The sequence below is a fragment of the Talpa europaea genome, assembly GCF_964194135.1.
Source record: "Talpa europaea genome assembly, chromosome: 7".
Classification (NCBI taxonomy): Eukaryota; Metazoa; Chordata; class Mammalia; order Eulipotyphla; family Talpidae; genus Talpa; species Talpa europaea.
Genome location: NC_140074.1, coordinates 8,441,396 through 8,467,670, shown reverse-complemented (window position 1 = coordinate 8,467,670; position 26,275 = coordinate 8,441,396). Strand labels below are relative to the sequence as shown.

Below are 26,275 nucleotides of genomic sequence, written 5' to 3'. Positions count from 1 at the left end.
AACAGAACAATTCAGAAAACAAAGTTAATGATAGTCCTTTAATAGATCACAGTGATATGCCCCAATCTACCTGCGCACTGTGGGTAATATCTTCTTTTTGCTGGATGGTCATGTAACTCAGAGCATCTGTTGGGTCTCGCTCACAAGGATCATGAAGACCAGGACCCCCTATGGCAAAGGCAAAAGAGAACCACAGGAACTATTTAGAACAGAGTTCAGAATTCAACAGACTAATGCTGGGGGGGGTGGGGGGGAGTTGGGGTTTGGGGGCAGAGTAGGTTAAAAATCTGCTCAATTAAAAGGAATGAAAAGGACAGGCTGTCGTTTTCAATGCTGACACTTAATTGTCCTTTTCTGACTGGAAGTAACTTGTATATCTAAGGCCAAATTGCGCCTTACTCTGGGAATTTAGAAATAGCATGATGAATTATCCCCAAATCTTTAAGGGAATAACATATTTAATTACATAGTAAATACTTACAAATTAAATGACAAACTACAATTAGAATGAACTTCAAACATTTCAAGCAAACATCTACATATTCAAATTCAGAGCTTAAGGTAAAGGAAATTTGTAGCAGACACAATAACTTATTAGTACCTTTTATGTTAGTACATACAAAACAAATTATAATGATTGAAAGAGTTTAAAGTAGTTTTCCAACATTCAAACATTCTAGTTGCTAAAATTCCAAGCAAAACAAACTCCTATGCATCATTTTCCTGTGCAGCGCACAGATTTAGCATATATTTAGAAAAATAAACTGAGATTTTTCTGATTCTTTTGCCTGTAGACTTTGAAACCCTTACCAGGAAGTAGTATTCCAGATGCCAAACACTCCATTACTCGTCTCAAGGCCTCCCCAGCGCCCAAAGGTCTATTACAAGTACCTATAGACTTTTCACATATAAGCTCTAGTGGCTAGAAGATATTAAATTACAAATTAGTACATGCACCAAGTGTTAAAAGGATTCCAGTTAAATGTGAGCTGACATTTCTATCTACAACAGAGTCCAAACAGGTGAACATCAATTTAACATTTAGGTCCCAATTACTTTTCTCATTGATAATCAACTTTTACTTGTCAGAGTTTTTAGATCAACTGTTTCTGAGATAAGATATTGAAATTACTTCGCTTCAAAAACTTTATTTTTCCATTATCCTGAAAGGAATGCCTAAGAATATGTGATCATCTAATTGATTTAAGAAAGATTTAATAAGCCTTTATGTAAGTTAGTAATAACTAATTAATAGTCAAACCCGACCCACCTATCTCCCACTTAACATAGGCAGCTCTCAAACCACAATAAGACTTCATTTCAGAAAGCCTGCTCCAAGTCTACAATCAGAATAACTGAAGTACCCAATCTCCATATTGAATGAACTAAAAACTCATGATACTTTTTCAAAAAAATAACTGTTATGTTCGTTTGAAAATGGCCCCTTTCAACGCTACTTGTTTTCTAATGTTCTTATGTAGTCTGGATTGAATCAGGCATAATAATTTTCAAATTCAACAAGTTTTGCAATATAAACTATGTCCATGATTGGGTACTATTTGCTTAATTACTGAAATGAACTTGGTTTTCAGTGTCTACACTCAAGGAGAAAAAAAGTGGGTATGGGAGTCTTTTGTCGGTATATCAGATAATTTTTATTTTAATGAAAGTAGCACTGAAATGAGCTTTCATTGGCAGTAGGTGAAAAGCGCACCAGTGCAGAAAAAAAGTACAGGAAGATGTACACTTCTAACAGGTACAGAGCCTTTTTGTCAGAAAAATATCTCAGTTGTAACACGAATATGATGAGGTAGATGAGACAGGCTATATGCATTAAAAAAATTCATATAAAAAGTACATAATTTTTTTCAGAGCTCTTTGCAAGGGTACTAGTGTAGTTGCGCCAGCCGCTGCAGTGGTCGCAATTCTCTTCAACTTCAAGGTGTTTCCCTTGGCCAAAAAAGCACTAAGTCGTCTCCAAGTTCGAAACATTCAGCAAATGATGGCAAGACAGAGCCACCAGAAACGGACACCTGATTTCCATGACAAATATGGTAATGCAGTATTAGCTAGTGGAGCTGCTTTTTGTGTTGCTGTGTGGACATATACAGCAACACAAACTGGAGTAGAATGGAACCTGTCCCCTGTTGGCAGAGTCACCCCAAAGGAATGGAGAGATCAGTAATCATCCCAGCCGGTGTAACACTGAATTGTTTCAAAATCAACTTATAATTGATGCCAAGTAAAAATACTGTATCCATTAAAATATGGCATTACTAAGGAAATAAAGTACATTTGAAACTTTAAAAAAAAAAAGTACATAATTTTTCCATAACAAAAATAAATGCACACCTTATCTAGCTCAGAATATAGCTATTTTACAGTAACATGTAATTTCTACAGAATTTTATCTGACTATATAGCTTCAGAATTTGCTTTTAATCATGTTTAAGTACTTACCCATCCTTTTAATGGTGCCCACGTAGGGACTCTGTTGCACAAATCACGCAGAATACGGAGGACAATTACACATGATTTTAATCCATTTGCCCTTGCCTAAAACAAACAAAATGATTCCAATACTCCTGTTGAAACTCCATATTCATTTTAAGCACAGTGATCATGGATAGGTTCTTTAAAGTGAATACTGATTAGCCAGTAACTCATCAATTGTCAAGCAAACCAAAAAATCAAGTTATTAAAAGTAGCAAAAACTAGCTAAGAAGGTAGATTTTTATAGTAAAGAAAGCACATTGTTAAATTTGCTTTCATGGCCTCATGGCAACTCCATTTCAGGCAACTATCTTAACTTATAGCTTTTCTCATCCATGTTTTTATTGTATAAGTCATAACCTGAACTTTAGAATACTAAACCAAAAATGATTATAAGATAATAAATACATCATTAACTATAGCAGAAGTATACTAAGCACTTTACCTAAATTAACTCATTTACTCCTACGATAACCTTATTAGGTAAAGAGTACCCCCATTTTACATGTAACTCAGAAATCATTAAGTGGCAGGTGTTCTAAATGAAACCTGCACAAGGCTACAAAAACAATAAGATAATAACAAAGAGCCAACCTGAAACCATTTGGCATGTCGCAGAGACGCCAAGGCGTTCAGGCATTTCTGCCTGTCCAATAAGTCCGGAGGATCTTTCATCGCAACCTTTTCTAATGGGAAAATGGGATAAAGAAGATAAGATACAGTTTGACCAAGGGATTCCTGTCAAATTACCAAACAATAAAAATAAACAGCAACATTTGAGTGAACTAATAAGACTCCCAGAAGATTCTGAGGTTCAGATTTTTTATTTTTTTTTTAATTAAGTGCACTATGATTACTTAAGTAAAAAGTCATAGAGCGGTTCTATGCACAAGCACCACAGGAGCACTAAAGAATCTGTCAGCAAACAATGACTGCTGTAACATATAATCTGGAGTCTTATTAAGTGCATATATATATATATATACATATATAAATATATGTGACATCACAGGGCTGAAAATAGGTAGTTAGCACTTTTTCCTTTGGCAGTATGCAAAGAACAGAAATCTGAGGCGAACAGCAAAACAACTTCTCTATAAAATGGGTTTAAATTGCTAATCAGTTATTAAGAAAAACTGGGGCCCCTCTTATGTAGTCCATTTGAAATGCACTAAGAATATCATGAGATACACCAAGAGTACCACAGCAATTTTATTTTTTTTTAACAATAAATTTATCCAACAAGATAACCATTAAAACTTCAGTGTGGAAACTATAAATGTTACCTAAGAGTTCTCACCTTTCTAAACCAAAACGATTAAAACTACAAATAGGAAATACATTTTAAGTTTCACATACCTTTTTATAAAAAGGCAGTAAAGAATACTACCCAATTACAGCCATTAGATTTGCCTTAACATTTTAAAGTTAAGATAACTCAAATCAGCAAGATTAAAAACTAAACATGTGATTAATGGCTGCAGCATTCTAAGGCTGGAGTGCTACCACTTATTTTCTGACCAGGTGAGCTTACAGCAGATACCTGAATTGTTACAAACTAACCTTTTTTTAACAAATTCACAACACAGCGTCTCAATCCATTACACCCTTTTTTTTACTCATAAAATGGGAGGACTCAAAAAGAAAGATAATGGATTTATGTATACACAGAAACAAATATACTATGGTGATATAGTTCCTGGAATTGTTCAATTTTGTCTTTATAAAAATGACACAAAACATGTAACTGACTCATTGTAATGTTTTTATATAGAAATGTTTGTGATCAATACAAGCATCTGTGTGAAGCTCATGTACCAGATAAAAACAAACTACTATAAATAAATGATCAGACAAGTTAGACATGTCAAACGTTGACTGACTGCTGAGTGATGTAATCTCAAGAAAAGATATGGACCATTTTAAGGCTTCAGTCTTTAACAGCAACGCAAGCTAAGATTTATTTTATCTTTTGACCAAATAGAGGTATTAGGAAGAGGGGGGCAATGGAAAAGAGGAGTGAAGAGTGGGTAGGAAAGAGAAGGCAAACCCAAATCTTTGAATTTTCTGGTACTTTTGTCCAGAGGTCAGAGCTTATAAATAGCATCACACTCTCATCACAACACAGGTATTTGTAAAAGGGTACAATGGCAAAACACTGAGATATATTATTTGAGCCCAGAGTCAAATTATAGGCATAAACTTGTAAAAAGACAGAAGAGACATGTTTGCTACAGGCAGTCAACATTTTGAGGTAGAAGATTCTACTAAAAAGAAAGGGACAAGCAGTGAAAAAGAAGACTTGCCCCAGATTCCCTTTTCTAGCAGCATCAGAATGGCCATGTTTCTTCATGCTCTGATAGTCAACAAGTCAAAAGATCAAAAATGTTTCAGCATTCACAAGGTGGGAACAGCAGAGGAGATGTAATAATTCATCTCATTTTGTCTTCTTCAAAGTTACTTGTTTTTAAACAATGTAACTTTATATAGCACCTCAGTGCTACCTCTGAGCCCTGCTTGCCTATTCCCTTCATATAAGAATACAGTTTTAGGTATTTTCATTCATTAAGAAAAACGTTATTTAATGTAACAATCACAGAATTGGTGCTGGGAAAACACTGCTACTTCTAGCAGAATCTCAAGTTTAATATTTCTATATGAATTTTAATGTAGGTGTTTCAATTTTGTGAGGAAGCAAAGCTTTTCTTATTTTAAAAAAGGCATCTTGAAGTCTTCAAATTAGAGACAACAGAACTATGAGTCTTTTTTTTCCCCCTATGTGACAAGAAACAGGCAAGAAATAGCATGGGGGTGGGGGCACTGAGGAGTGACAAAAATGCCAAAAGCAAAGAAAACCAGCTTTTAAAAATTTGATGCTCAGTGACCTGGCATCAGAGCATGAAGGTACATAAAACATTCTGAAAAATGGAATCAACTAGAAAAGTCTACTATGCCTAATTTTATTTGGTTAGAGGTTAGATCAATGACCAGAAACACACTATACTGCAGGAAATGTTGGTCAGTTTCTCTCAAGTTCTTACGTGCAAGCTAACTCTCTGCCTCTAGGCTGGAAATGGGGTGGGGAAAGCCAGTACATAACTATGTTAAATAGGAGTTCTATACCTAGAACCTGAGCTCTTCAAAGATAATATAATTGAACTGGGTTATGATGTAGGTCTCCCTGACCATCTCGATGAAACTGAGTTACTGAGTTCATGGTGAATTTTCCAGTTAGCCTGAAGATATCCTGGCAGCCCCTTCTCTCAATTCCTTGAGATTTTGTAGAAAGTGGATATTATGCTTTAAGTACTGTTCAGGCAAAACATAAGGCCACAATAATCTGTAGGTAATTGTACCACTAAGATAGTATAGAGGGTACTGTTCTCCTAAGTTATGTTAGCAATGCTGCTTGGTATGACAATGCCTCAGTAGGTAGCCACTAAAAAGATAAGGGCTAAAGGTTTTGCACTGGCTAGTGTAGGTCTACAAGTTAGGGAAGGCAGGAAAAAAGCCTGCAGCATCATTATAATCCTAGTCATGTTCTCTGGACTATGAGAATCTAATGCCTCACCCTAGCTGGGCACCGTCAGTGAACTTCTGCTACGTTCGCATTGGTACCAACACATGGAAAACAGACTGGCAATTTTTCTACAATTCCCTGAAATCTACCACAACATTGAGGGCAGAGGTTTGTCTTAGCCTAAGTCTAAAAGACTCAGCAGTTTCCCTGTGCACCTAGTTTCAAATTGTAATGTAACTATAATAAACAGTTGATTTATCACCCATATAGCAAATACACTTTGGGTTTAAAATCATTAGCACCAAAAGCAGCTGATACTGTGTGCTGCAGAGTAACTAAATCAGCTACAATGTTCCTACACTCATCCCAGACACTAATAGGGAAGTCAGAGGAACTGGATAAATTGTGACTTTCCTAATTTATAAAACAGGGCAATTATCTACTTCATAGGGTTTTTGGTAAGTTAAATTAAATCATGTATGAGAAAGAGTTTATAACACAACATAAAATAAACCTTAATGGAGCTAAATCTTAAACACATAATGCTTGAGTCCTGAGTTGCCCATTGTTAACATTTGGTACATACACATCATACAGTCCTATTTAATCTGACAAGATGCTATGAAAATTATTTTAAAACTTTTTTTTATTACCTACTATGTATTTGGCACCATTCCAGGTGCTAGGGATACAGACTAGAGGGAGGGAAAAAGAAACCTACCCTCAATGAATCATAAGCTATGTAATAAACAAGTTCATTATTAGAAGCCCTTCAGCTAATATAGCTCACTGGTTCTAACACTACACTTCAATGGGTGTTTAAAAGTTTCACTGTTTAGGTTCAGTTCTTCAGACCTATCATACATACATTATTCTCATTAACACAAGGTTGTTTGAATAAGTTTACACCGCAAATCTTTTTAGTAAGTTGAGTAACTATCACTATTTACTGATCAACTAACTTGTCCTGCATATTATACAGCTCACATTACATAAATTCTCTCATTTAACCTCAAACAACTTTTTAAGGTATTTATTACCCACATTTTAAAATGAAGAAACTTGTCAGGGTCAAACAGCAATAGTAACTAATGGGGTTAACCCAGGCACCAAGGCCTGTGCTTTTTCTTCTCTATCTTCTTTAGCAGTAAACACCTTCAAGTAAAAGTTTAGAGTATGCAAAGAAACTGACAGTATAGGAGGAAATCACCTGTGAAATAAAAAACAATACTAAAGAAATTCACTATGTTTTTTGGACACTGAAAACATTACTGGTGATCTGAATCAAGTCAAGTCAGATCTACTCCCTGAGGAGGTTAAGTGTGATGCTCTAAGCTGCCCCAGGTTTCCAGTTCTACCTGCTCTTAACCATGCTACTTTCCCTTTTTTAGATTTTATCCAAATATGTGGACAGTGAAGAAAAGGAACAGAAATGACAAGAGTTATATATTATGAATAGTCTGTTAGAAGTTGAGATGCTATAGGAAAATGTTTTCTTGAAAAAAGTAACAATGTATATTTTTTACATTTTAAGAGAGTAGAGGTTTTTTAAAAGAGGTATCTTTCAGTTCTAGAAATTCCTGGAACCCAAGGAATCATATGCTTTCACCTCTTTTTACACAGCTGAAAAGAACTGCATCAAAGGTGAAGGAGCTGTCTAGTATGAGGAACAGGTACAATAAAATTGTACAGCCTAGGTCTCAAATGCTCAGTTATGCAGGAGCCTCAAAGTTGCCCAAGAATATGCAAAACTGCTAGTGCAAAACAAGAAACTGCCTTTGACATAGCCCAGGTTAGACAAAATGAGCAAATTATGAGGGATATCAAGTGAGTCAACAGAGCTGGGAGGTTAAAAACAAAGGCAAAGCAAATCTCATTGCCATTTGTAAAGAAAGGAAGTAAGGTGTAAAACATCAGGTGCAAGCCAATTCGTACACCTCACCTGATCCCACACAATGTTAACATTAACTGTGAGCCTCAGCTCATGACCAAGAGATAAGAGATCTTGGGGTCCTTCAGTAACCCAAATACCTTGAAGAGAAACTATGACTCTAATTTATTATAAATTCCATTCTTAAAACTTCTTTTTTAGTTAAGGATGCACTCACTTTTCTGAACAAAAATTAAAGTTACAAAGGAATCAGACTAAGCTTAAGGGTATCACTACAAAGCTATGCCAAAATCTCATGTAAGTACACAAAATCATGAGAAAAAAAGCCTGCTGTTCTCTTAATACTTTCGAAAAAGAAATGGAAGGAATACCTACAGCTACAAGCAAACATATAATAAAACGAGTCTTTGGCAACTTCAATCTTTTTCTCATCTCTTTAAACTCAAATAATTTTTAAGAATACCTATACTTGTAAGTATACTTAGAAATGGTTGGTTTTACACTAGAGGGTGAAGTAGAACACAGCTTACCAGAATTAACAGAATTATCTTGATACTTCAGAAATCATTTTATAGTTCTAATTAATGGTGAACTGTAAAGCTGTTAAAGAAATTAAGTCATTTAAGGTTGGTTCTTCAAAAGTGTTATAGATACTTTACCTAAAAATAAAAGTACAGGCATAAACCCAATTAAAGATTAGCTGCGTTTTAATCTTAAAAAATGACTTATGAGTCTAGTTTAAATCTGTTGGGTATGGTATAGTTGATTTTAGCTACTCAAAACTTTTTTTTTAAAGAGTCTATCACTTTTACTTTAAGAGGTCCTATGAGTCATGTGTGCCAAAACCCCAAGTTCAACTTCACTGGTACGAAGCATGTTTTTTCTACATAAAGATCAACTTGAAAAAAATTAAGAAACTGACCAATATTTCTTACTGTACCGGCATTTCAGGTAGGGGAGTAAGCAATGTGTTGAACATTTAGTGATGGAAAAAATAAAGCAACAGGCAGTCCCCACATAGGCCACACTGCCTCTAAACTGTCATGATAGAGAAAAGCCAGTTGGTCAAAGGTCTGACACAGAAGAAATATCATATGGCAAGTTTCTAGAGACAGGACCAAGAGGCAGAAACAAGTTAACTTGACAGGATTAAAAACATCAGAAGTAGCTGCCAACTCCATATTACTTCTCAAAGGTAAATGGATTTCTCACTCTACTTTTATTAAGGCCAACGGTGCTATAGAGAGTTCTTTGCTAACTTCAGAAGAAAGTTCTAAAGTATGATCCCCACATATATCATATTCAAAATGTTCACATGTTCTCAAACTCCTAGAAAAAAATTTACTAAAGATTATTGATTTTAAAAAATAACCTCCGGGCCTCCCCGGTGGCGCAGCGGTTGAGCGCTGGGTTGCGAAACTGCGCGCGGCCTCTGCGGCGCCGGTTCGATCCCCGGCTGCTCCCCGGCCACCGGAGGAGGGTCCCACATGGCGCGCAGACCTCTCCTGCCGCCCGCTGCTCCCCTCAGCGGCGTGCTTCGGTCCTTCTGCCTGCTCTGCTCCCCGCTCTGGCTCTGGTGAATTCTCTCACCCTCCCGTGCTTCTGACTGTACCCAGTGCATGTATGAACAAAACAAACAAACAAACCAGCAAACAAATAAATAAAGCATGCCTCTATAAAAAAAAAAAAAATAAATAAAAAAAAAAAATAAAAAAAAAAATAAAAAATAACCTCCCAATTTATCTCTTACATAAATCTTATAAGGATATATGTTATTAGAAATCAAAGAGCAATGTGCAAATGAGTATTTTTTTTAAAAAAGTGAATAAATTTGAAACAATACTGTTTTAGATCACAGTTAATCCTGAAATCAAATCTTTAAGCCGAACTACAGGAATAGGTTGATTGATACCGATAACAATGCAATACTAAAAATAGTAAAACAGAATACCAAAATAGTACAAAATTAAATTAAAGCAGGGTTAAGACCAAGATGATAAGCACAGGTTTTTGAATTAACAATTTATATTTTGAATGTATACGTTTTCACAAAATACAGTGATTATGTAGAAACAAAGATGTTTAAAATACAATGAGAGGCATAAAACGAAGAGTTATTTCTTAAATCCATGAAACATAGTTAACATAGCATTCAAGAGAGTTCTTAAATGAACAAAACAAAAAATATATATATATATATATCTATGTAGTGTGTACCTCCATCCTTCTTTTCCAATTCGTCCCTAATTAGAGGGGATGTAAGTATCACCTTCAAAGTTAATGTGGGCGCTTTTGTATTCCGAATTATAATAGAGGCCTCCTCTATACACTGTTCCACTTGATATTTCTCTTCTGTGAGTTTCTGAAAGTCACCAAGATTTCAAAAACACCGAATTAGGTGAAATCTAAAAAAATGAATGTCTGCCCCTTAGTTTTCAAATGTTATTAACTATTAGTATTATTGTGCTGAAAGAATAAAATCTTTAATTCTTTAGCTTAGGGATAACAATTCTCTCTCCCCTCAACTTACCAGCAGATCGTCTTTCTCCATCCCTCCCTCAAAAAGCAACCACAATGCCAAACATGTATAATTATGAAATGATATTAAAACCATTTCCTAATATTTTAAAAATAATAGCAGCAGCATTAATTAAATGATAAAGCATCAATTATTGTTCTTAAAATTATTACAGAGAACTACTGTAGAATAATAAATCACTGCAGATGCTTTTCTTAAACCAGTACCTTTTTGAAAGAACAGTCTAAATACAAGCTAGGGCATTAAGAGTATGTAGATTTTTCTATAAGATTATATAGCTATTTTAAGAGAATCAACTAAGCACGAATGAAAAAATATTTCTACAGTCACTCACCAGCAAAAAATTAGTAAAACAAATAATATGCCTCCCTTTCTCTGACAACAGGCCTCAGAGATCATCCTAGTGAGAGTTATCATGTGGGATAAATTATGTGAAATTCACTGAAAAACACACAGTACTTCTTTGAACATACAATTATACACATATATTTTGAGACCCTTCCACAAAATGACCATCCTCTATTAAGAGAATCATATATTACATTTAATATAGCATTATACATTAAGCACATAATTTGATCTTTGTTGACGGTGAAATTTAGTATCTACTACTTCATAGAAACAATTGAATGGCAACACTAGGATATCTTGAATTGTGTGCATTAAAATATTTACCACTAAATATTCCAAAGAAGGTAGAAAAAAGAAAATACATCATTCTAAGTTTGAACAGAGGAAAGGAAACCAAGGAAGGGAAAGGTCAGGCAGACCTTGTGAAAAAATAAACTAGAATATAGAGAAAAAAAAAGAAAACTGTTCACATTTATTTCATTACTATAAGAACATGACAGATGTTCATCAGAAAATGAGTTGAACCTAGTATTTTTTCATTTACATTACCATAAGATGCATCAAGGTGACAGACATATGGTATGAGGTTTAGGCTAGGTTAATTGTAAGTGGTTTCTGGTTTTGGTCATCCCTTGTTCAAGGAAGTCTTCAAATCAAGAAAAGTGTATGTATGGAGGAAAAAGGTATGGTACAATTCCAATTACTTAAGGTACTTAGTTGAAAGTTGCTATAGGAAGTGCTCAGGAGATGGTACAAAAGAAAGTAAGATGATATGGCAGCAAAGATTGGTTTTCCACATAAACACAAAAAAAGGGGGGCAAACAAGGAGTAAACACAGAAATTATACCCAAAATAATTTCCTGAAATATTATTAGTAATAACAATGTTTGTGTTTATGTGCATGATAGTGGTCTATGTGTGTATACAATTAAATCTGAGATAGCTGACAATTACATACCCATTTGGGTACCTTTATCCCAAGTAACCATAAATGTGGACCTAAACACCATACAAAGCAGCTGGTTTCATTGCTGAATAACTCCACTGGCTCCATTAAACTGAAATACCTTTGTTATGACTCCCACCAGTGATCTTAAGAGCTCAGCTCTCTCTTACCTTCATCCAACAAGCCCTCCAAAGACCTGAAGACATTTAGGTCTTTTTTAGTCCTAGGCTCTTCATATTTGAAGTGGTTTATATGGCCTGACCTCTCTCCTGAGTTGTTCTCTTGCATACTTGCTAGTTTGACAACATTTTAAAATTATGGTGCCCAGAAATAATGATCCTCACTCAGGAGAGAAATAATGCAAAGTTCACATGGTTGTTCTCTACACAGAGAGAGCTTTATTAACGCAGACTGAAGCTTGATCTAATCTCCTGTTATCTTTAATAATGGAGAAATGTGATCAAGTTTCAGAACAAGAACTTCAATTATTACAGCACTGGCTCCCAACTGTTTTCCACCCTGACACACCCGCGGAACACAACCACTCTCATAAGAACAGGACTCACCAAAGAGAGCAAACAGAAAGAGGAGACGGTAGAAAATGCCTCCAATATACGCGAACCTCTATTACTTTATTATAGTTAAGATAAATAATATTCACTACAACAAAAGCAAAAAGTATAATTAGTCAGAAACCCATTACTGAGCCACTCATTTCTTAAAGTTGTATTGGATTCCATGCTGCTTACCACTCTCCCTCTCCAAATAAACACAAAAGGAATTTTTTTTAATTTTTAAGAAATAAATTTAACCCTATAAAAGAACAGAAAACATTTCTAGAAAATCCTATCTTAAGAGCTAAGGCAGAATGATAAAATAGTGCTCCAAACAATATAGGGGAACATGTGAACAAGTAACACAAATTTGAATGTCAAAAATAATAGATTAAAAAATAAGGACAATAGTTTTGAAGATCAACTGGTGAACAGGACAGAAAATAATTCACCACCAAAGCTAGTGAAAACAAATTTTGAATTCAGATTACTTGGAGGACAAAAACTTTTTAGAAGAAATACAAATAAAAGAAACCAACATAAGAAAAGAGAGCATTCAACAACTCAAAGTTTGGATCCTATAGGCTGATATCTACTTATGTAATACGGATATAAGGACATGAAATTAACAATAAGATATAATCTAATTATACCAGAGATAACACATTTGAAAGATCATCTGTTTCCCAATCAATGATGCAACTGGACCTTAGAGTAAGCTGACAGAGCAGGTCCTAGAAAGATTAGAGCTCCAGGCTAACCGGTTGCCTTCAGTCCTGAGGAGCTTGATAGGAGCATCCTTTATGAAGCACATCAACCTTAAAATTTTCTAAATGCATCCCAATATAAAAAACGTTTGTGAACAGAAATCAGAAATATTTCTTCCATTAATAGAATGAATGGGTGACTGTTAAATTTCTGAGCCTTTAGTTTTAAGTTATGACCTATGAAATTTTCCAGTTGTCTAGGCTCTCTGATCTTTTAATTCTTTCCTGCATTATAATGATGAGTGACCTAGTCTAGAAAACACAGACTCCTAGCAAGATACAACTGAAAAATTCATGACTGTATCTTAATAACAATCTTAATTTGGTAAATATATCTAATCACCAAAGTTTGCTTTAAATTTGATGATGAGTCATTGACCCAGAGTAGTGGTACTCCTTTTGTCTGTACCTATCCTTTACTAATGACAATCCCTTGTTATTAATTCATCAAGGTCACTATCTACTTTCACCTTTTTACAAGTTTTCCTACAGGTGCAATTAAACTGTACTCACCTGAATCTGAATAGGAAGATTATCTTTGACTGTATTTAACAGGGTCTCTGTGGGTTTGTCCTTGCACATTAAAACCAGCTCCAAGTCCATATCATCTTTAATCAGCAAGCCTTTTGCAACCAGGCCAATCCTCATAACACCACACAATGTCCGACCACCTTGATCCCTAAAAATAAAAATCTGAATGATTACTTTTACAACCTGTTTCCCAAACTATAACTTCATTACTTGGCTTTCTGGATACACACAGAACTGATAAAGGAGTGCGTAATTACAGACATCTGAAATTCCTCAAAAGTAGGACTCAGATTTAAGGGCTCATAAAATATCTTTCCCAAGTAATCAATAGGGAGTGTATTTCAGACTATAGGTCTTTCAATTCTTTATTACATCTGTATTGCTTAGAAAATCCAAAAGTACTGTATCCCTTAAACATCTTTTCAAACATTTTTAGAACCTCTATTATTTTGCCAGTAATTAAGAATCTTTGATAACGTGTACTGAGAAAGAGAATCAAGGTAGAAATCTAAAAGACCTGAACTCCACAACTAGTGGTATCTCTTGCTCAGTATGCATAAAAGTAAAAAACAGCTGTCAGCTAGATGAGCTAAGGTTCTATATAGATATGTAATTTTCAGATTCTAGGAATCTCCCAAAGGTTGTGGGGAAAGCAGAATAATGTGATAAAAATGAAGAACTGAGGAAAGAACAGACCAAGATGCATTCTAAATTGAATAACTAAAAGGTACATATACACCATGGAGTATTACCCAGCATTCAAAAAAGATAAACACATGCAATTTGCAGCAACATGGATGGCACTGGAAGGGATCATGCTCAGCGAAATAAGCCAGAAACAAAAAGAAAAATACTGGATGATCTCACTCATAGCAGGAATCTAGAAAACTTAAATAAGGGACCAGGAAAAAGAATAACTATAAGAAAGTAAAAATCAAAATCAACAAACAACTATGAACCAAAGACCCTCTATGGGGGGTGGGGAGCGGGGAGGGGAGGGATTGGGGTCAAAATAAGGGGGTCGCAGTTGTATGGGGAATATAAAAATAAAATTTATAATAAAAAAATAAATAAATAAATTTTAAAAAAGAAAAGAAAATAAAAAAAGAACACTCAAAGGACATCGTCGTGAATGGTGCCTAAGAAAAATGTTAGCGAGCCTCCCTGGTGGCACAAGGGGTTAAGATGCAGCTTATGAAGCTATCCGCAGCCACTGTAGCTCCGCGGCCAGGGAGCAACCCACATGGCACAGCAGACCTCTCCTGACTTGCCCGCTGCTCCCCTCAGCAGTGTATTTCAGTCAATCCGCCTGTTCTGTTCCCCACTCCGTGTGAATCCTCTCACCCTCCCACACCTCTAGCCTGTACCCCAGTTCTTGTATGCATAAATAAATAACATTTTTTAAAAACTAAAAAAAAAAAAAGAAAAATGTTAGCAACTTATCCTTGATCTTAATACTGAGATTTTTTATCAGTTCATCTTCTTTAATCACAAGTGAAAATGTAACTAACTCAGCTTAGCAGTCATTCAACAAGTAAGCAAATGTTTGAGTACGGAAAACATGTTACATGAGAGTCATTCTCTCCTGCTCCTGAGATGTACACTGTAGTTAAACACAAATGCCGTGACCTGTTTAAGAGGGGGAAGTACGTAAAATGTGAGAACTGCAAGCCATTAATTCTCATTTAAACCTCACAACAAGCCTTTGAAAGACAAGAACGTGAACCTCAGAAAAGCTAGTTATTTGTTCAAGTTCATAATGAGAGTAAAATAGTAAAACCTGGATTCAAATTCAAGTTGGCTTGACCATAGCATTCAGATTCTTACATTATTAGAATTGCTTCCCAAGCTCAAAAGAGGGAGGGAGGTCAAGCAAGACAACCTGAAAGCTTGATTTCAGTAGTCTTGACGTGGTTATACAGAGATGAGGTCATTCCAGCTAGAGGCAAAGAATCAACAGTTAGGCAAAAGTCAGTGGAGTTGAGACTAAACTAGAGAAAGGAGAAGGCGAGAAAGAAATTGTGACAACAGAAACAAGACAAATGTTTAAATAATCCAGCCACTTGTCCAGCTAGGCAGCACACTTAACAGATTCAACAAACATTATCTCAATGGAAAACTATAAAGGTGGTGCAGTATAGAAATAAATGAAAAGCATTTCAGGGTCTCCCCGGTGGCGCAGCGGTTGAGCGCTGGGTTGCGAGGCTGCCCGCAGTATCTACAGCACTGGTTCGATCCCCAGCTGCACCCTGGCCACCGGAGGAGGGTCCCACATGGCGCTCAGACCTCTCCTGCAGCCCACTGCTCCCCTCAGCAGTGTACTTTGGTCCTTCTGCCTGCTCTGCTCCCTGCTCTGACTCTGGTGAATTCTCTCACCCTCCCGCGCTTCTGACTGTACCTAGTGTTTGTATGTATGTATGTATAAATCAATCAATCAATAAATCTTTAAAAAAAAAAGCATTTTAAAGCAAGTGACCCACATATAAGGAATTATCTAATATTAAGAAAAGAACTGGTCATCTTTGATTCTTCTTTATTCCTGTGCTCTCATCTTCTTTATTCTTCCAAATCATAGTTTATAAATACTGCCTCCATTATCACCCTCCAACCACTGCATTCAAACTAGGTTCTTCTCCAGTTCTAATCATCTATCACCTAAACTACTTCAGTAACCTCTTCCTGACTAGCCTTAAATGACACCTCTGCCATCTCCAATCTATTGTATTGTGTACTGTATACTGTGTTCAGCATAGAACAACCAGACTAACATTACAGAAGCTCTGCATGGCTGTCACTCTACCTATATGCTAGTGAACATGAAGACACTAGCATATTGGGGCAGCATTTCAGAAAGAAGCATGATTTCCTGGCTCAAATACTGGCTCTGCCACATACTATGTGACACTGGATAAATTACAAATTAATGGATCCTTTTGAGCCTACTTTCTCTTTTGTAAGAAAGGATAACAGAGAGATGCTGAGAACATCTTTTAATTTGATGAAAATAATGACCTTAGTCCAACCCCTGGCTTATATAAATAACTCAATAAGCAATAACTATTATTTCTTAAATAATCCCTATACTTCTCACTTTACTGATTTATTTTCTCTCCCACACTTTCACTGCCTGCCAAAACCCTCAACATTGCAAATGTTACCTACTTAATAAGCTCTTCTCTGATCCCCAGAATCAGTGAATAATCTCTCTGTACTGCCACATTTTAGTCAGAGAATATTGAAGCATAGATAGTAAGATAACTGGATCCAGAGATTTGAATATGAATCCTGGCTCCACCATCTATACCCATTCAGTGACCTTAAGTTAAAATTTGTTAATGATTCTGAGTCACTTTTTTCATAAGCAAATCTGAAGCAGTGGAAATTTTGAAAATCAAATGGAGGTGGCAGAGGGTGATAATGATAAAGACTATATAGGTTAGTTTTAAGATAATATGAAAAATAATCTGGTACTATAATTGGCCTTCAATAAATGGTAGCTATTATTAATTAGTCTTTACTAGCAGCTTATTATGTTCTTTATCATGATTATGATATACTTGATCTTACACAGAAGACAGCATGACTAAACAGAGAAAATAAGTCTTAATTCAGTACTAAGTCTGAATGAAGAATATGAATATGGTAGGAATGGCTAGAGCAATTGGTCCAAATTTTGGGCATTGCTTAAATTAAGAATAGAGTCCTAACAACCTTAACAGTACAAATAGTAGGATCTTAAACAAGTTCTTTGACTTTGAGGTGTGAAAAGGTAAATTAAGACAACACGCTTGTATAACAGTGCCTGGCAACACAAGGTACTTAATACTTAACAAAGAGAAGCCAGCCCTCACCCAACTTCATGCTCTCTGAAGAAATTAGCATATATTAGGAGCACTATCATGTTTATTACTGGAACACAGTTCTGTTCTTGGAAGATGAGTTTGCATCCAGTTTATACAAAATAAGGATACAAATATTCTGCACTCCTTGAGTCCCACCAGTGGTAAGAAGCACAGATAGGCGCTCAATCTTTCCATAATATGGAAAGATTTTACAGAAATGATCAAAGCTTCCACATATAGAGCTATATTTAAAAATCTACATGAAAGCACGGAGCACATCATTTTTTAAAACCTTTAACATACAGCGACTTGATCCAGTTAAGCAAAAGTCTACTGGAGCGCTTTGCAAAAGTCTATTCTGCCTTGGGAAGAAACAACAGAAGATGGATTTAAAAGGCCTGAACTCCACTGAAAATGAAACCACTGAAAACTGGCAAAAAATTTCACATTTTATGTTACATATATTTTACCACAATAAAAAAAGTTTTAAAATTTCAAAGTGGTGCCTCCCCGGTGGCACAGCGGTTGAGAGCTGGGCTGCAGAGGCTGCCCGCAGCCTCTGCAGCGCCGGTTCGATTCCCAGGCTGCTCCCCGGCCACCGGAGGAGGGTCCCACATGGCGCGCAGACCTCTCCCGCTGCCCGCTGCTCCCTTCAGCAGTGTACTTCAGTCCTTCTGCCTGCTCTGCTCCCCGCTCTGGCTCTGGTGAATTCTCTCACCCTTCCGCACTTCTGACTATACCCAGTGCTTGTATAAATAATTTAATTAAATTAAAATAAAAATAAATCTTTAAAAAAAAATTTCAAAGTGAATTTTAAAAATGAAATGCATGACTATTTAATATGCACAGGAACTGGGATATACAGAGTTAGATTACTGGATACTATTACATAATTAACACAACCCCCAAATTTGACAGAATACTTTTTAAAGCCATTATATACAAGAAAAAATTCAATTACTGCCAAGAACCTTCAAGCTGACAAGGTTATGACTTGACACAATCTATATACTACCTATAAATAGTTAGCAAAGTCAAGGTATTATGTTATTAATTGGAAACTGATGCTATTTCATCTGAAGATGAAAGGATCACATTATCTTTCATGTGAAGGAAATCAATTTACCAATACCTTTCCACTAATCTTTATTTATCGTATTTATTTTAAACTGAAAGCGGTAAGGTATTCTGTAACCTCTAGCCTCAACTTATAAGTTGGAGCTAATGTAATGCTTTTAAGTCAATTAAAACAGAACAGTCAAAAGAGCTTTCTCTTTCAAAGGAAGTCATACTCTCAATCATAATGACATGGCTCTAAACAATAACTCTAGGCCTAACAGGATATAAGAAGTTTCAAAGTATGACTCCATGCTACAATTGTTGAAAGACCCCCATTAGAACTTCACTTTGCACAACTATCCAATGAGACTCTATGTAAGACACCGTGCTGAATCCCAGGACTCAATAAAGTAAATAAAGTAAAAAATACACATTTTCCTATACTCTTTTTTTCTACACTATGATTTTTAAATACCAGACAAAAATGGCATTTTATGATTTCTCAGAGCTAAAAACACTACTGTTTATTTCAGAATTTACAAGGCAGAACCAACACATGAAAAAAATGACATAGCACAACCTCCAAAGGAGAAGATTGTAAAGGTTTTGGTAAACACTCTCTCTCAAAAGGCATTCTGAACAGGTCCATTTTCTTTTTCTGGCTCAGTCATTTTTCTTTAAGTTTTAACTCAGAAAAATTTCATATTTACTTCCTTTGTTTACAATCATATAAAGGAGAAAACCCATGTACCACTTATAATCCAGTGGGAAGACACCCTGGGCTTTTCTGGGCATTACAGCAAAACACCTGAAAGGTCAGGCCACACTCACTTGGAATAGGTATCTACGGCCTCTTCCTTCTTCACTTCTGTCTCACCCTCTGTTTTTGTGCCTTTATTTGTTTCATCCAACCAGTCTGAGACATGTTTAAGTGCACATTCAACAGTAGACACCATATTCTGAACAGCTTCAAGCTCCTCTGGAGATGGATAGATTGTTGAATGTTTCACCATAACATGGCGATCATCATTGGCAAAAGATCGAATAGATCTCTGTGAGGAGAGAGAAAACAATTACTTCAACAAAGGAAATGTTACAGAAAAGGATGGCATCAAACATTAATTGGCTCATAACATTAATTGCCAAACACGAAATACTTGAGCACAATAAAAAACTGATTACGAATGAGATGTAAAACCCCATGCTGGAAAATTTTAGAGATTTTTCATTTATGTTGTGGCAAAGGTCACCCAGGTCACACTCATTATGTATACACTACCTTTTATCTGAACCTCTATGTTTTAAATGCCACTTCAAGAAAGACCATTCATATTACACATCTGCAAGAAACAGATACTTCCTAGCTTACAGAGAGTGCCTAGAAATGCATGACAGTGGCTCATAATACTTTGCCCCCCTTTCTAAATTGCTGGATACTTTTGCACCTTGAAATGTTGAGATTTCATACTACAGTAATAATAAAAAATACAAAGTTACATGTCAACACTACCATAAAACTATGGATAATTAAAGTATTTTTCACTATTTGTTCAAATTTTTGGTTCAAGGCTATATTTTTAAAATAAATTAGTAGAAAACATTCCAATTCCAGAACGGAAAAATACATATTGTAAAAGAACCGACTTCCCAAGCTTATTTGCAAATGCATTCTAGCGCAATCAAAATTCCCTCAAGATGGTTTACTTAAAACTTACCCAAACATTCAAAAGACTAAAACTAGACCTTAAGCCACACATAAAAAGTGGACTAAGTCATACAAAAATGGACTAAAGATTTGAATACTGGACATGAAACCATAAAATACACAGAAGAAAATATAGATGAGGCAAGTTTTTCAACATCAGTCTTATTTTTTAATTTATTTAAATTTTATTTTTATATTCCCCATACAATTACAACCCCCTTATTTTGACCCCAACTCCTCCTTTCCCCGCCCCCTACCTCCCATAGAGTGTCTCTGGTTCATAGTTGTTTGTTGATTTTGATATTTTCTTTTTTATAGTTATTCTTTTTCCTGGTCCCATATTTAAGTTTTCTAGATTCCTGCTATGAGTGAGACCATGTGGTATTTTTCTTTTTCTTTCTGGCTTATTTAGCTGAGCATGATCCCTTCCAGCGCCATCCATGTTGCTGCAAATTGCATGTGTTTATCTTTTTTGAATGTTGAGTAACATTCCATGGTGTATATGTACCACATCTTCTTGATCCAGTCATCTATTTTTGGGCATTTGGGTTGTTTCCAAAGCTTAGCTATTGTAAATAGTGCTGCTATAAACATAGGGGTGCAGGTGTTCTTTGGAATTGATGTTTCTGTGTCTTTTGGGTAAATACCTAGGAGTGGAATTGCTGGATCATATGGAAGCTCTATGTTTAGTAGGTCCAGAAATCTCCACACAGCTCTCCATAGTGGTTGGACCAGTTTGCACTCCCACCAACAGTGCAGGAGAGTTCCTTTTTCTCCACAACCTTGCCAACATTTGTTGTTGCTAGTTTTTTTTATATGTGCCATTCTCACTGGTGTAAGATGGTATCTCATTTAGTTTTGATTTGCATTTCCCTGATTACAGTGATGTTGAACATTTTTTCATTATGCCTGTTGGCCATTTGCATTTCCTCTTCAGAGAAGTTTCTTTTTAGTTCTTCTGCCCATTTTTTGACTGGATTATTTTCTTTGTTTTTGTTGAGTCTCATCAGCTCTTTGTAGATTTTTTTGATAAGTCCTTTCTCATTAGTGTTGTGTGCAAAAATGTTCTCCCAGTCGGTGGGGTTTCTGTTTGTTTTTGTTAATGTCTCTTTTGCTGTGCAGAAGCTCTTTAATTTGATGTAGTCCCAGTTGTTTATCTTTGCCTTCACTATCACTGCTTTGGGTGATGTGTCTGTAAAGATGTCTTTGATCAACATCAGTCTTATTAATGTCTTTATGGAAACAAGAGCAAAAGCAACCAACTTATACCAAAATAAAAAAGCTCCTGTACAGTGCAGAAAAAAATGTTAAAACAAAAACACAGCCTGCTGAAAGGAAAAAGATATTTGCAAATCATATATCAGACAACTAATATCAAAAATTTATAAAGAACTTCTAACCTCAACAACAAAAAACACAAAGAATTCAGTTAAAAAATGGGCAGAGGATCAGAACAGACACGTCTTCAAAGAAGACATACAGATAATCAGCAGGCAAGAGAAAAGATGTTCAGAAGCCCTTATCGTTAGAGAAATGCAAACCCAAACCACATGTGTTGGACCTCACGAACTGTTAGTGACTTTTATTAAAAAGAAAAGAAACAAGGATGCGTAGAAAAAGGAACCCTCATACATTGTTGATGGGAATGTAAATTGGTGCACATATTATGGAAAACAGTATGAAGATTCCTCAAAACATCTAGAATAGAAATAACATGATTTAGCTGTCCCATTGCTGGGTATTTAGCCAAGGAATATGAAAACACTAAAAAGATATATGAACCCCATGTTCACTACACTGTTCACAATAATGAAGGGTTGAAAACAACATAAACACCCATCCACAGATAGGTGGATAAATATGTGGTCTGGAATACTATTCAGCTACTAATAAAAAAAGAAGATGAAATCCTGACATTTGCAACAACCTGAATGGACCTAGAATGTATTATGCTCAGTAAAATAAGAGAGAAAACACCTTATGATTTCAATCATATGTGGTAGATAAAAGAAACGAATGACCAACAACCACCAAAAAAGCCTACAAAACTTTTAGACTACAAAAACAAAACAGTGGTTACCAGAAAGGAAGGGGGTGGTAAATTGAGTAAAAGAGGCCAATTCTATGCTGTCAGGTGGAAACTAGACTTTTGGTGATGAACATAATGTAGTACATACAGATACTGATTGATAATGCTGCACACACCTGAAACTTATATAATGATACAACCAATGTTATTAAAAATAATAACTTCAAAGCCCATTTGTGGAAAAAAAAAGATTGAGAATATCAAAAGACATTTTACAAAGATGGATGGGGTGGTAATATTATTCTAAAACAAAATATCTAAAATTTTAAAAGCAGTAATTAAAATGACATGCTGGCCCAGAAATCACTAGAGCAGAGTAGAGCCCAGAAATAGAATGAATTTCATGAAAATTTAATAAAGTAGCTCCTTCACACAGATGAGTCACACATGCAAAAAAACCTCTGAATATTTCCAAATTTACAAATACCATTCAGACATTTGTACCAGTACATAACCAAATGAACAAGGATAAGTTGGTGAGTTTCCATTAAGCCAAAAGTATTCCATTTAAAAAGGTAGCAACAGCGTCTTATATGAAATTAGGGGCTAATAAACAGTAATATTTTGTTTAAAGTCTTTGCTGTGAATATCAATACTTGAAATTTGGGCACCAATAAATGAATATTACAGAATCACTCTTCCCTGTACAGTGAAGTAAACTATAACTAAAAATTCTTTGAAATCCTCAATTATCATATAAATATTGGACTAAAATCAATCACAAAGCTTTTTTTCCTAAATATCATCCATCTATATTTCTTTTTTTCTTTAAGAAATTACCTTTATCTTTTTTAAAAGATTTTATTTATTTATTCATACATACATACACACACACACACACACATACCTGGGGTACAGGCCAGATTCGCGGGAGGGTGAGAGGATTCACCAGAGACAGCGGGAAACAGAACAGGCAGACTGACAAAATACACTGCTGAGGGAAGCAGCAGGCGCAAGAGAGGTCTGCCATGCCATGTGGGACTTTCACCAGCTGGCCGGGATCGAACCAGCTCTGCGGACGCTGCGGACAGCTTCACAATGCTGCACTCAACTGCCTGTCCCACTGGGGGAGGCCCTATATTTCTTTCTTATTCAACATCCCCAACCAGTTTTCCAACTGAAGTCTTTTGCCACAAAGAAATTTTAATCACTTCATGAGCTTTTATTCATATAAATCCCAACATAAGTAACAAAGAAACAAAAGAGCCATATAACAAATTGGAGATGCTAGATTGTTTATTAGACTCAAGTACCACTAGCCTCACCACAGCAAAATTACATACTGCCACATAACATAAATCTCTAATACAGCTCTGACAAATCATAGTCTGCCAAAGTTAATCCAAGAGCTTCCTAGATATGACAGGACAAGCATCACACTTTTCTGAATAAATGGTATTACCAAAAAAAGAGAAAAAAACCTGGAATCTTATTTACCCAAATAAACTCCAAGTGGATATTTTAAAAAATATTAAAAACTTAAAATTGGAAGAACTATGCAGAAACACAGTTCTCATTCAAATCTCAGTACTAAGAAGCAAAGCAAAAGGAGATTGGAAAATTGAATTTATAAGTTAAATTTAAAATTTCTACACCAGGGGCCTCCCCGGTGGTGCAGTGGGTTGAGAGCAGCACTGCGAAGCTGTCCACAGCCTCTGAAGTGAGGGTTCGATTCCTGGCTGGCATGGCAGACCTCTCCTGTCTCGCCCGCTGCTCCCCTCAGCAGTGTTTTCAGTCCGTCTGCCTGTTCTGCTCCCCGCTCTGTCTCTGGTGAATTCTCTTGCCCTCCTGCACCTCTGACCTGTACCTCAGCTCTTGCATAAATAAATAAATCTTTAAAAAAAAATTTCTACACCAAGAAACTTAAACTAAATTTAAAATTAATAAGCATTGGCTACGACAAATAATATATATATCTAAAGCATTTCTTTAATCAAGTCTATAATAAGTTACCTGAAGAGGCAAATAATTTACATGGGAAGAAACATAAATCCAGTGGTTTTTTACATCTCACCATAAAACCAGAGAGAACCCCAAGCAAACATTTTTTCCTACCATCCAGAACACTTTTTTAAATAAAGATTTATTTTTATTTATGCATACAAGAACTAGGGTGTAAACCAGAGCTGCTGAGGGAGAGGGTGACAGGATCACCAGAGACAGAGCAGGGAGCAGAACAGGCAGATCTACTGAAATACACTGCTGAGGGGAGCAGTGGGTAAGACATGAAATGTCTGCTGCATCATGTGGGTTAGAGCTCCCTGGCCAGAGATCGAACTGTTGTTGCAATGGCTGGCAATAGCTTGATAGTGCTGAGACTTAACCCCTTGTGAAACCAGGGAGACCCCAGCCAGAACATATTAATAGAATTTCTTCTGTAAAAAGCAAGTCAACTAAATTATAATCCTTAGGGGAGTAAATTTTCAACCAAATAACATTTAAAGAAATACCATCAGATCTGCTAAACAACATATTTCAAGCATGCTGATTATTAATATTTTTGTGCCTTTTCCCTCACTTTTAACATCTTTTATAAGCTTTTTCTAAGTTATACTATGGGGGAAATTCACACAATATCCTGCAGAACCAAAATACTAGAGGGAAAAAATTCAGCCCATTTTACCAATTAAAAAATTAGGCAACAATAGGGCCTCCCCGGTGGCGCAGCGGTTGAGCGCTGGGTTGCGAAGCTGCCCCGGCCTCTGCGGCACCGGTTCGAACCCCGGCTGCTCCCCGGCCACCGGAGGAGGGTCCCACATGGCACGCAGACCTCTCCTGCCAGGCCCGCTGCTCCCCTCAGCAGTGTACTTCAGTCCTTCTACCTGCTCTGCTCCCAGCTCTGGCTCTGGTGAATTCTCTCACCCTCCCGCGCTTCTGACTGTACCCAGTGCTTGTATAAACAAACAAATAAATAAAACATGCCTCTATAAAAAAAAAAAAATTAATTAATTAAAAAAAATAAAAAAAAAAATTAGGCAACAGAACAGAACATTCAGTGCCCCCAGCACATTCAACACTTGATCGTATTATTTTAAAAAGTGGGGAAAGATGGTTTTTTAAGTGATATACTCACACAATTTTACAGACTGCTCCCCATTCATATCAGTAATTAAAGGATGATGGAAGATTTTTAATTTCCATGGGAAACATCAGATAGAAGGCTAAAGAAAATTACATTATTTCAAGTTCAAGGTGACCTTAGCCATTTGTATGGTTTACTAATGCCAGATTTATTTGAAAATATTATTCATGAGCATTCCCTCTTTGTATTTAATAATTGATGGCCTGCAGGCTCATGGGGCTCCATCTGGTGGTTTAAAGGGCTCATAATAAATCTGAACTCACTTGATTTGTTTAAATAGAGTGCCATTTGTATGCGATGTGTGAGAGCCAAAAATTAACACCAGTTTCACTTGCCCTCAACTGTTAACACTCAATTTTAAGCTATTAGGATCCTTTGTAACCAAATCAAGGAAATATAAGTAATGACCTACCATGGTTTTCTATAGTGTTTTTAGCTTCTTTTTCCGATGATCCTTTCCCCTCTTTCTCGTCGTCTTCACTAGACACTGTTTTGTGTGACAATACCTCCTCATAAGCCTGAATACCCTGACAGCTAAGAGTCAATGCAGCAAAGACGTTTAAAGACTTTTTTTCTGGAATACACCTGCAAAAGAAAAGAAATATACAACTTTTCATAAATACTTATTTACGGTTAGTTTCATATTTGAGTGTAGAGTACATAAACATGTTACTGACAAAAAGGGGACCAGTTTTATGGTGGAAAATTACCTCATTTCAAACTAAAAGCTTACATATACTTTGACTAAAGGTCCAAGAGCCTAAGGGATATGGCCAGAAAAGTGACTCTCTTGATAGCCTCAATGTGGCAACAGGCCGACTCATACTCAAGGAGATATATTGCCGACTTGTACTCAAGGAGATATATTAACAAAGATTTAGTCAAAAAGTACCACCTGGAAAAGTA

The 26,275-nt window shown here is 36.0% G+C and overlaps 2 protein-coding genes across 3 annotated transcripts in view; one reads left to right on the top strand and one right to left on the bottom strand.

Moving 5' to 3' along the window:
* Positions 1-25,883, bottom strand: part of STRBP (spermatid perinuclear RNA binding protein) — a gene marked incomplete at its 3' end in the record, with an annotated part of 52,497 nt that extends 26,614 nt beyond the window's left edge. Inside the window, exons 1-8 of one of the 2 annotated variants that reach the window (XM_084238280.1) lie at positions 25,722-25,883; positions 19,325-19,545; positions 13,575-13,740; positions 10,122-10,266; positions 3,088-3,179; positions 2,461-2,556; positions 811-922; positions 71-168 (exon numbers count right to left, since the gene is read on the bottom strand). In XM_084238280.1, the coding sequence (XP_084094406.1) occupies positions 71-168; positions 811-922; positions 2,461-2,556; positions 3,088-3,179; positions 10,122-10,266; positions 13,575-13,740; positions 19,325-19,545; positions 25,722-25,784 (993 nt within the window). In that variant the 5' untranslated portion in view covers positions 25,785-25,883. Of the gene's footprint in view, positions 1-70; positions 169-810; positions 923-2,460; positions 2,557-3,087; positions 3,180-10,121; positions 10,267-13,574; positions 13,741-19,324; positions 19,546-25,721 lie in introns of those variants that run through there. The other variant, XM_084238281.1, reaches the window with a different exon arrangement.
* Positions 1,740-2,185, top strand: LOC311174394 (cytochrome c oxidase subunit 7B, mitochondrial-like; the record flags this gene model as incomplete). Its single annotated transcript, XM_084238719.1, has 2 exons — positions 1,740-1,756; positions 1,873-2,185. 2 exons carry the CDS (start codon positions 1,740-1,742, stop codon positions 2,183-2,185), a joined length of 330 nt encoding a protein of 109 aa, XP_084094845.1.
* Positions 25,884-26,275: the final 392 nt, after the last annotated feature.